Source organism: Myotis daubentonii, chromosome 13 (assembly GCF_963259705.1).
Source record: "Myotis daubentonii chromosome 13, mMyoDau2.1, whole genome shotgun sequence".
Lineage (NCBI taxonomy): Eukaryota > Metazoa > Chordata > Mammalia > Chiroptera > Vespertilionidae > Myotis > Myotis daubentonii.
This window is the reverse complement of record NC_081852.1, coordinates 23,755,525-23,767,517: the sequence shown is the minus strand read 5'-3', so window position 1 is coordinate 23,767,517 and position 11,993 is coordinate 23,755,525. Positions and strand designations below refer to the sequence as shown.

Genomic DNA, 11,993 nt, shown 5'->3' with positions numbered 1-11,993 from the left:
TGGGCTGAGGGACACCCCCCCCACACACACACCCACCCAGTGCACGAATTTCGTGCACCGGGCCCCTAGTATTTAAATAATGGAGGAATTCTAAGTGCATTTAGAAAAGCAAATAGGAGAGAAAGGGATTTCAGAGAGGAAGGGAGAGGGAGAGATAGAAACATCAATGAGAGAGAGTCATTGATTGGCTGCCTCCTGCACGCCCCACACTGGGGATTGAGCCCACATCCCAGGCATGTGCCCCTGACTGGAAATGGAACTGTGGCCTTCTGGTTCATAGGTCGACACTCAACCATTGAGCCACGCCAGCTGGGCAAAGATTTTATTTTTATTGATTTTTAGAGAAACAGGAAGGGAGAGAGTGAGAGAGAAACATCGATGTGAAAGCAAACCATCATCAGCCGCCTCCTGCGGGACTCCTGCCGGAGATCAAGCCTGAAACCTGGGCATGTGCCCGGACCAGAACTCCAACTATCTACCTTTTGGTGCACAGGACAATGCCCAACCAACTGAGCCTCCTGGGCTAGGGCATGAAAAGTTTTTAAATCATCATAAATATAACCTAAAAAAATCAATGTAAACATCTTTTGTTATGTACCAAAGCAATATCCAGAAAAGAGCTGTCAGGAAAGACAGACTTTATCCCCTGCACCCATCTTGGTTCAGACTTCTCAGGATTGAGTCTCCATCACTTAAAGGTCAGTGGTGACTTGAGTGGAATTGGATGGGCCTGTCCTATTAATTACAAGCAGTCTTTTTTTTTAATTGATTTCAGAGAGGGAGAGAGAGAGAAACATCAATGATGAGAGAGAATCATTGATCGGCAGGCCCCCTTCTGGGGATCGAGCCCGCAACCCGGGCATGTGCCCTGACTGGGAATTGAACCATGACCTCCTGGTTCATAGGTCGATGCTCAACCACTGAACCACACCAGCCGGGCAGTCTTTTTTAAAAAATATGTTTTATTAATTTCTCAGGAAGGGAAAGAGAGAAACATCTATCAGTTGCCTCCCATATGCACCCGAACGGGAACCAAACCTAAGACCTGAGCATGTGCCCTGACGGGGAATCAAACGGGCAACCTTTCAGTGCATGGGACGATGCTCACGGAGCCACACTGGCCAGGGCTACAAGCAGTCTTTTTAATCAGCAAAGCTGCCCACTGAACCCAGGTAGACCAGCTTGTCGTATCCTGCCATAAGGCTCCCAGTGATAGGACCAGCTGGCCCAAGATGTGATGCTTCTGAATATTAGTATAGCACCTAGAAAATGTGTACCACACCGAACGGGGAACACATAGCAACTGGGAAAATTGCCGAATTACTGATCCAAACACCTGGATTCTAGCAATGACTTACTCAGGGCCATACGCTAATATAGACTATCTGTGCTAGGTACTCTGTAGGGTTTAATCCAATTGAGAGAATATCTATGGAAATTATTGGCAAATTTTAAAGCATGCTACGTATGCCTACTGCTGCTTTAAAAAGCAGTAAACAGTATAAAGCTACGTAAGACATTATTATAGTATAAAGATGAAAGTAATTATTTTGTCAGGGGGGAAAATCAGACAAGGCTTTTTGGAGAAGGTGACAGTAAAGTCTTTCAGACTGGGTAGAGTTACATAAATGATAATGGAGGAAAAGATAAATCTAGATAGAGGAATCGAATGGGGGAAGGAAAAGACGTGCAGGGAACAGCAAAAATAGTTCAGTATAGTACAACCAATACATGAAGAAAGATTAGAGAATGACTTCTGTTACAAACCTGGGCTCCAAGTTCCTAGTGGGATAGGAAAGCAATTTTTTAAAAAAATATATTTTATTGATTTTTTACAAAGAGGAAGGGAGAGAGAGAGAAACATCGATGAGAGAGAAACATCGATCAGCTGCCTCCTGCACATCCCCCACTGGGGATGTGCCCGCAACCCAGGTACATGCCCTTGACCGGAATCGAACCTGGGACCTTTCAGTCCACAGGCCGAGGCTCTATCCACTGAGCCAAACCGGTTTCGGCAGGAAAGCAATTTTAATAGCTCACAACTAGCTCTGTTTGTAATGGAACAGAGTGGAAAATATTAGAGTGTATCACATATAAAAAGGGTAAATATTTTGTGAAAAGTATTGTTTCAGATGCACACACATACACATATCTATGCAGTTATGATATTAAATGTATTTTTTGTTGTGGGTAGTGGTAATTTTTGTTTTTTAAACACCAGGCTAGATCATCATATACCAAACTACCAGTAGTTATAACTGAAGGATGAGATTACAATGAAATTTAATTTTCTAAAATCTGCAGTTTTTGAAATTCTCACTAAAATCATGTACTGCTCTGAAATTAGAAGGAAATATTTTTTATTATTATAATCATTTTTTAATCCTCACCTGAGCATATTTTCCCATTGATTTTGAGAGAGATGGGAAGAGAGAGGGTAAGACAGAAATATAGATATGAGAGAAACACACCGATTGGTTACCTCCTGCATGAGCCCCAACCAGGGCCGGGGCCAGGGAGAAGCCTGCAACCGAGGTATGTGCCCTTGACCAGAATTGAACCCGAGACCATTTGGTTCACAGGCTGCCGCTCCTATCCACTGAGCTAAACTGGCTAGGGCTAGAAAGAAAACATTTAAAGAAAGTACACAAAGACTACTTTTTTCTTTAAATTTTTTTTTTTATTTCAGAGAGGAAGGAAGATGGAGATATAGAAACATCACTGATGAGAATATTGATCAACTGCCTTCAGTACACCCCACACTGGGCATGTGCCCTGACTGGGAATCAAATCATGACCTCCTGGTTCATAGGTCAACACTCAACCACTGAGCCATGCCGGCCATCCTACAGACTTCACAGTCAGGTAACTGTGAAGTAGATGGTGTTGTTAACCCAAATAGGGGTCACAATGAGAAGGTATTAGATCAGCAATTTTCAATCTTTTTCATCTCATGACCCACAAACACTACCAATATTCTGTGGCACACCAAAAAATATTTATTTTGTAGATTTAACAAAAAAATATAAGTATAATTTTGATTCATTCACACCAGATGGTTATTGTTGTGTTGACTGTTGTCATTTTTTTAAATCATGTTCCTTCTTTTATGTATCAAAACTCATACTGAGCAATGAGTTCTGGGTTGCAAGAGGCTTTATTTTTAGCACCTGTATGCAGTTTTTGTCCACAAATTACAAAAACAAACACAAGTGCTATCATTTTTTTTTTTTTGACAATATAAAGAAAAAGAGGTCAGTGCCCCTGACTAGTCAGGTATTGCATTTAAAAATTTTTACGGCACACCTGTTGAAAATGACTGCATTAGATGAAGATGGGAATATTTATTTCATGTGTACTGTCTCTGAAATGCTCATAGAAGATTCTGAAAGCATGAACTAGGAAAGAGCTATAACCAAAACTTGTAAGGCCGGTAGGGTGGGGTATAGATTTGGTAAACAGCCACACGACTGTGGTTGAAGCCATGGCTGTCCAAGGAGAGGAGGAGGACCAGACCAAACACAGAGCTCTGGGGAAGACCCACCGTTAAAGAGGGAGAGATGAGGAGGGAAAGAAAGGTTGGGCACCATCAGTGCACCCAAGGGTTGCCATTCAATTCCGGTCAGGTTGCAGGCTCGATCCCCAGTAGGGGGCGTGCGGGAAGCAGCTGATAGATGCGTTCTCTCCCTCTTCTTTCCCCTCTCTGAAACAGCAGTTCTCAACATGTGGGTTGCGACCACTTTGGTGGGGTCGAACGACCCTTTCACAGGGGTCGCCTAAGACCATCAGAAAACACGTATATAATTTCATATTGTTTTTGTGATTAATCACTATGCTTTAATTATGTTCAATTTGTAACAATGAAATTGGGGGTCACCACAACATGAGGAACTGTATTAAAGGGTCGAGGCATTAGGAAGGTTGAGAACCACTGCGCTAAAAAATAAATAATCTTTAAAAGGGAAAAGAAAGGACTCAAAGACAGCAAAAGGGAGCTGTCAGGAGGCAGGAGCTCTGAACTGACTCAGGAATGAGGTCACTGGAACAGCTACACTGTCATCAAATCTTGGCTTTATACTGTAAGCAAGGTCTTGTTTATTAGGCTAATGGTGCTTTGGATCCGGAACTCAGCAAAGCTGAGTGCCCAGTGACATTAGTGATTGGGTTGCTGTCTTAGTCCTTGGCATGAGTATCAGCACGGCACTATTAGCTCTTTGATTGTCCAGTTTGGGTTTAACTTCTAGCTTATCCCAAGCCTCCAACTCACAGCGCCTTATGCATAGATGATGAATCCTCACTCTTTCAAATAGTTAAGTGGCTAGCCTGGCCAGCATGGCTCAGTGGTTGAGAATTGACCTATGAACCAGGAGGTCATAGTTCGATTCCTGGTCGGGGCACGTGCCCGCGTTGCCAGCTCGATCCCCAGTGGGGATTGATCATTGATGTTTCTGTCTTCCTCTCCGAAATCAAGAAACATATATTTAAAAAATAACAATTAAGTGGCTAGAATCCTGTCACCAAGACAGACTCACGAATGAGAAAACACAGACTCTGCCTGGGGTTCTTCTTCCAGGGGCTTCACTTTATAGGCCGTCCGGACCTGCAAAGAAGCACCTACTGACTAAACCAAAACCTTCTCGCTCATCTCACTCCCAGGAACTGACATTACCTTAGGATCCTTCCTGTTACGTCATGTCAGAACTCCTTGGTTTCATCATTAGAGCGTTAGTTCACTTGTCAGTACTGGGAAAAAGTGCTGGACAATGCTGAACTTAATTATTATTCAGTATTAATAATTAACACACTACAATCTAATGATAGAAAACAATTTATTTAATAAAAACTTCCAGTAATAATTGTTTAAAAAAACATGTGAGGTAGAAGTAATTGAGAGAAATTAGAGCTTTCCCCCAGAAGATGGATACGCTACGTTAAAATTGGTCACCATACACATCATTTAGTACTTTGAGATAATTATGTTTTACAAAACATCTTTATACAAAGAGAAAAATTGAGTAATACCCCAAAACAAAGGGGCATATGAAATTAATAGGGGAAAATAGGGACATACATTTTATATTTATCATCAATTCAGCAAACAAAATTTCTAAAGAATTATTTCCTTTTATATCAAAATCTACATTAGAATACTGAATGCTAAAAATAACAAGTGGGAGAGCAAAAGAGAATCAGAAATTAGGAAATAATCCATTGTAAAGTACTAATTTAAAAGACTATGTTTCTTCTGAAATTATTTTGGGGTATTATTTAAAATGAGAAAAATAAAATAAAAATAAATAAAGAAATTAAGATGTTTAAAAAAAATAAAAAGATGTTTTGTAACCCTGTAAAGTACATAGGGAATATAATATTCCAGTAAATTTATTAAAAATAATAAAAAATAAAAGACTAGGTTTCAAATGAACACTAGCTGGTTTGGCTCAGTGGATGGAGCATTGGCCTGTGGACTGAAGGGTCCCGCGTTTGATTCCAGTCAGGGGCACATGCCCAGGTTGCAGGCTCGATCCCCAGTAGAGGGCGTGAAAGAGGCAGCCGATCAATGATTCTCTCTCATCACTGATGTTTCTCTCTCCCTCTCCCTTCCTCTCTGCAATCAATACAAATATATTAACAACAGAAACATGTCTGACACCAGGAAGCAAAAGTCGGGGGGAAACTGCAAAATGGCCTTTCGATCAGGGACCTCAAAATACTGAAAAAACAGCCCGGCCTGTGTGGCTCAGGGGTTGAGAGTCGACCCAGGAATCAAGGTTCCTGGGTGGTCAGGGCTCGGGTTGCAGGCTCCATCCCCAGGAAGGGATGTGTAGGAGGCAGCCAGTCAGTGGTGTTTCTCTCATCAATGTTTCTTTCTATCCCTCTCCCTCTCTCTCTCTAAAAATCAATAAAAACAAAGTTTAAAAAAAATTATAAATATATATATATAAAATGTACACCTATGTTCTCATCACAAGATTGTGCTTAAGTGAAAAAGAAATCAATTTTCTTTATCTCTATTTCAAATAAACAAAATACGATAAAAATCTACAAAATCAAACTAATCGTGAAATTTTAGGTGTCACATCCCAAAAGAATCCATTTCTAAAGCAGGTAAACATTTAGCACATTCTTCTTTTTTTTAAAATTTTTTTTTTATTGGTTTCAGAGAGGAAGGGAGAGAGAGAAACATCAATGATGAGAGAGAATCATTGATGTTGCCTCCCGCACACCCCCTACTGAGGATTGAGCCCACAACCTGGGCATGTGCCCTTGACCAAACCCCGGACCCTTCAGTCCACAGGCTGCCGTTCTATCCATGGAGCCAAATGGCTCAGGCAGCAGATTCTTTGTAAGTCACACAAAAACACATACATAGTACTATAAATGTAGACTTTTCACAGTTTTGAGTACACCTATACTGAAAAAATAAATAGTGCTAAATGTGGTGATACAAGGTTATGTTTAACAACATTATACAAAAACAAAACAAAACTAAGAACCCTGGAACTTTGAACAAAGTACATTTACATCATTTCATACCTCGGGATAAGAGTTATCTCCACCACCTAACCAGGCACTGATGTTACAACATGCCCCAATTACTAACAGTAGGCAATTGCTAGAGTCACGATGCTCGTAGGAAAAATGCAAGGAAAACAGTGCTTCATCATCTTTGACAATCACCCAATATATAACAAAGACTTTCATGTTCTCCTGATGGAAGATCAGTGATGTAAAATAAATTAAGGAAGATATATTTAATACACTATATAATTACATTAAAAGATTTATGACATTTAATATTTTATAATTTAGTTTACAGGACTGCTAAAATAATTACAAAGATTTTTATGGCATTCTTTGGATATCAATGTACTTAAGCAATATGGTTTATGATCTCAGCCTAACATATTCATATATATGTATTTTTATGGTAAATCCTGAGAGGATATTTTTTCCATTGATTTTCAGACAGAGTGGAAGGGTGAGTGGGGGAGAGAGAAACAAGGATGTGAGAGAGACACATCAATTGGTTGCCTCCGCATGCACCACAACCAGAGGCAGGGATCACACCTTCAACTCTTCAGTCCACAGGACATTGCTCTAACCATTGAGCAACCTGGCCAGAGCATATTCATATAATTTTTTTAAAAGATAATCTATTTTTGCCCTAACCGGTTTGGCTTAGTGGATAGAGCATCGGCCTGCGGACTGAAAGGTCCCAGGTTCAATTCTGGTAAAGGGCATGTACCTTGGTTGCAGGCACATCCCCAGTTTGGGGTGTGCAGGAGGCAGCTGATCGGTGTTTCTCTCTCATCAATGTTTCTAACTCTCTATCCCTCTCCCTTCCTCTCTGTAAAAAATCAATAAAATATATATTTTTTTAAAAAATAAATAAATAGCCGAAACCAGTTTGGCTCAGTGGATAGAGCGTCGGCTTGCGGACTGAAAGATCCCAGGTTCGGTTCCGGTCAAGGGCATGTACCTGGGTTGCGGGCACATCCCCAGTAGGAGATGTGCAGGAGGCAGCTGATTGATGTTTCTCTCTCATCGATGTTTCTAACTCTCTATCTCTCTCCCTTCCTCTCTGTAAAAAATCAATAAAATATATTAAAAATAAATAAATAAATAAAAGATAATCTATTTTTGCCCTGGCCGGGTGACTCAAAATTGCTCAGTAGTTAGAGCACTGGTCCTCAGGCCGAAGGGTGTGGGTTCGATTCCTGGTTAAGTGCTCGTACCTCTTGCAGGTTCAGTGCCTGGCCCCCAGTCCAGTCATCTGCAGGAGGCAACCAGTCCATGTTTCTCTCTCACATCTATTATGTTTCTTTCTCCTCCCCTGCCCATTCCTCTCTCTAAAACCAATAAAAACATATCCTCAGGTGAGGATTTAAAAAAAGATTTTTTAAAATAAACTAAAATATGACAAGAAATACTTCTCCTTTTTCCCCCCCCTCACCCAAGGATATGCTTCTTATGGATTTAGAGAGAAAAGGGAGAGAGGGAGAGAGAGAGAGAGAGAGAGAGAGAGAGAGAGAGAGAAAGATCAATGTGAGAAACCGATCAGTTGCCTCCCAAATTGCCCTGACCAGGAACCGAACCCCCAACCCAGGTATGTGCCCTGACCAGGAATCGAACCCACCACCTTTTTTTAATTTAAATATATATTTTATTGATTTTTTACAGAGAGGAAGGGAGAAGGATAGAGTTAGAAACATCGATGAGAAAGAAACATCGATCAGCTACCTCCTGCACACTCCTTACTGGGGATGTGCCCGCAACCAAGGTACATGACCTTGCCCAGAATCGAACCTGGGACCCTTGAGTCCGCAGGCCGACGCTCTATCCACTGAGCCAAACCAGTTAGGGCCCCAGCACCTTTTGGTGTACAGGTGGATGGATGTTCCAACCAACTGAGCCACACCAGCCAGGGCTCCATTTTTTAATATAATGCTTTGTCCTAGATTTTTTTTTTTTTTAAGTTTATAAATTGGGGTGAGAGGACCCAAAAGAGATATCCAGTTTTCCTAGATGTGTCTAGGAATCATTCACCCTGTTCATGAGGCAACAGATCAAGTCCCTTTTCTTCCCCTTTCTCACTTCACAAACTACCCTTCTCCATCTTCTTCATTATTTCACTTGTTGCTTAAAATTACTTCCTGTGAATTGTTTTCTCTCTCCCCTTTGTAGAATCAGACCTTTGAAATATGCACATGGAAAACACAAGACATGGAGTTTTACATTACACAAGTACATAGTAAAGTACTCAGAATAGCACAATCAAATGTGACGATGGAGGAAACGAAAAGGATATTAATTTTTCTGAGTTGAGATGACGAAGTAGCTTGCCCAGAGGCGGGTAGCGGCTTAGTGAGGACGCACATCCCAGGAGGATCAGCTTACGTTTGGCTCTGGTTATGGCGACATTAAGACGTCGCCAATCTTTCAAGAGTTCACCGAGCTGAAAGGAACAGAATTTCCCATTATTTGAGCTTTCTTATATACTTGAGTTGGTTCTGGCAAGGAACACAATTTGTCTTGAACTATTTTATTACTTTTAATCAAGAGGAGGTAAAAATGTAAAACGACAACAAAACAAAAACGGGAATTATCTATAAATCTGAAAGTATGTCTAAGGAAGCCTTTATGGTTAAAATGCCCCAAATGCAACAGCCAAGAGGTGGGAGCAACTTAATGTGTGTTCATGGATAAATGGATAAGAAAACTGTGGTATATGTATGCAAAGAAATTTTTTTTAAAAATATATATTTTATTGATTTTTTTACAGAGAGGAAGGGAGAGAGATAGAGAGTTAGAAACATCGATGAGAGAGAAACATCGATCAGCCGCCTCCTGCACACCCTCTACTGGGGATGTGCCTGCAACCCAGGTACATGCCCTTGACCGGAATCGAACCTGGGACCTTTCAGTCCGCAGGCCGACGCTCTATCCATTGAGCCAAACCGGTCAGGGCGTGTATGCAAAGGAGTATTATTCAGCCTTTGAAAGGAAGGAAATTCTGCAGGCATGCCAATGAGCCCAGAGCACATTATTCTAAGTGAAATAAGCCACGTGTGACATGACAGATATTACACGGTTCCACTTATGTAAAGTAGCTGGAGCAGCCACATTCAGAGAGACAGAAATTAGAACTATGGCTGCCAGGGGCTGGAGGGAGAAGGGATGAAGGAGTTGTTTGTTATTCGTGGGCACAGCGTTTCAGTTTGCAAAAAAACAGAGTGGCGATCTACTGCACAGCAGCGTGAACATACTTAACACCACCGAACGATACACTTAACAACAGTTAAGGAGGTACATTTGATGTTCCATGTTTTTACCATAAGTTCCTAAAAAAAGAGAGGAAGAAAGTGTCCCAGAAAAATCAGCAGAAAAAAACAGTGAACTCACAGTTCCATCTTTATTACTTCTAACAAACGATACTAGAATGATACTTTTGTCTCTTCCTTGGTATTTGTCTACTGTGTTAACTTCAACCATCCCAACAGAAGAGTGTGCCAATAAATCATTGATGATCTTTAACTGCTGCCTGTATGGTGCAATGATACCAATATCAGAGGGATTACATCCAGCCTAAACAGAAAAGGAAACAATTCAAAATTTAAACTCTTGATTTTTGTTATTTAAGTTTACTAAATTTATTTAATTAAATGTTTACTACATAATGTGTCCAATTGATGTTTATAATAGATATTCCTATCACGAGGATTAAATACAATTATTGAATTTGTTTTAAATCGACATTTACATTTCCTGAGATGAAACAATTTCCTCAAATATTGCTCCCTTGATTTTTAGCGGCTCGTGGCAGTATAATGGTTTGCATGCCACTAGAACCGCGCCGCCACACAAAAGGAGGATAGAGAAATACATTTCGCTCTCTGCCAGCCCTTACCTGAAGTTTCCAATCCCAACCACACTGACTACAGCACTATACTGACACAATCAGAATTATTTGATGTTACAAGAAGTTATCCTAAAAGGAAATCCAAAATGCCATTATAAAAAACTAGAGGCGCCGAGACCGGTTTGGCTCGGTGGATGGAGCGTCGGCCTGCGGACTGAGAGGTCCCAGGTTCGATTCCGGTCAAGGGGCGTGTGCCTGTGTTGCGGGCACATCCCCAGTGAGGGATGTACGGGAGGCGGCTGATCGATGTTTCTCATCGATATTTCTGACTCTCTATCTCTCTCCCTTCCCTCTCTGTGAAAAATCAATAAAATATATATAAAAATAATAAAATAAAAAAAACTAGAGGCTCGATGCACGAAATTCGTGCAAGAGTAGGCCTTCCTGGCACTGGTCTCCCTGGGTGGGACGCCTTAGGTAAGAGTGATAAAAGGAACGCCTGCCGTGAGGCCACCCGGTGAGGCCTGTTTTCCCTCCTTCACTGAATCCACATGGCAGTTCTGGGAGAAAGGTGCTGTTAACCTCAACTTCCAGACCAGCAGGAATAGCCAGGAGGTGGAATGCCTCGCCTCGGCCCACAGTAGGGCCTGCTTGGTGGGAAGGAACTGAGAATCTTGTCTTATTACTGTTTCTCAGGGCCTGTGGTGTCCACTTGAACTGGCTCAACTAGGAAAAGTACGCGTTGATACGCTGACGCTTCCTGGTCACAGGGGTCACAGATGGACCTCTGAGGGTTGGAAGGATCATTTCTGGGGCTGGAAGGCTCCTTCCTCCTCCTCTCCTGGGGCAGGTGGTCCCTCCCCACCCCACCATCCCTGCTCCTTTCTCTGCTCCGTTCTCCTGCCTCTTTCTGCTGATCTGTCTTTGTTTATTTATGGCTTTTCTGCTCTCCCCCCCCCCCGCCCCCAAAAAAAGAGTAGGCCTTCCTTCCCCCGGCTGCTGGCACCGGCTTCCCTCTGGCACCCGGGACCCAGGATCCAGGCTTCCCTCCGGCCACCAGCAGGCACCTGGGACCCGGGCTCCCCTCACAGTCCCGGCTTCATCCGGAAGGATGTCTGGTCTAATTAGCATATTACACTTTTATTATTATAGATTACATGTCTGAGATAAATTTTCTCAAAATTAAACAATCAGACTTCCGTCCTCTTAATAAACAAAGGCAAATGCTACTGTATCTCAAGTTCCTTACATTCCAACATCCTATTACATTGCAAATATTAATTTGCCCCAAAATAAAAGTATAAATTACCTTAATAAAAATTGAGGTCAGGAAAACTATGAGTTTGGCTTCTATTATATTGCTCACACACCTCTTTTCAACTTGTTCTGGTGCTGGGACCTAAACAGAAAAATATGCATCCTGCTCATAAAACAATCTCTAAAGTTAAGAGCATACAGGTAGCTATAGGGACTGCACTGCCAGTTGTAGAGACACATGAAAAATTTCTTCATCCTTTAACAAAAAGGAATGCGATTATTCGTTTTTAGAAAGCCATCCAGAAGCAACCATCTTAAACATACCACAATTCAGGCTGAAATTTCTATGAATGGGACCACACATTGGGCTTCA

The 11,993-nt window shown here is 41.6% G+C and overlaps 1 protein-coding gene and 1 non-coding gene across 2 annotated transcripts in view; both read right to left on the bottom strand.

Moving 5' to 3' along the window:
* Positions 1 to 3,094: 3,094 nt before the first annotated feature.
* Positions 3,095 to 3,217, bottom strand: LOC132215049 (small nucleolar RNA SNORA40). Its single transcript, XR_009448415.1, has one exon. It is a non-coding gene; the product is annotated as a small nucleolar RNA SNORA40 (small nucleolar RNA).
* Positions 3,218 to 6,607: 3,390 nt separating this feature from the next.
* Positions 6,608 to 11,993, bottom strand: part of DNA2 (DNA replication helicase/nuclease 2) — a 38,840-nt gene continuing 33,454 nt past the window's right edge. The window contains exons 18-21 of the mRNA XM_059662541.1: positions 11,673 to 11,762; positions 9,907 to 10,089; positions 8,808 to 8,959; positions 6,608 to 6,725 (exon numbers count right to left, since the gene is read on the bottom strand). Coding sequence (XP_059518524.1) covers positions 6,665 to 6,725; positions 8,808 to 8,959; positions 9,907 to 10,089; positions 11,673 to 11,762 — 486 coding nt within the window. The 3' untranslated portion in view covers positions 6,608 to 6,664. The remainder of the gene's footprint in view (positions 6,726 to 8,807; positions 8,960 to 9,906; positions 10,090 to 11,672; positions 11,763 to 11,993) is intronic.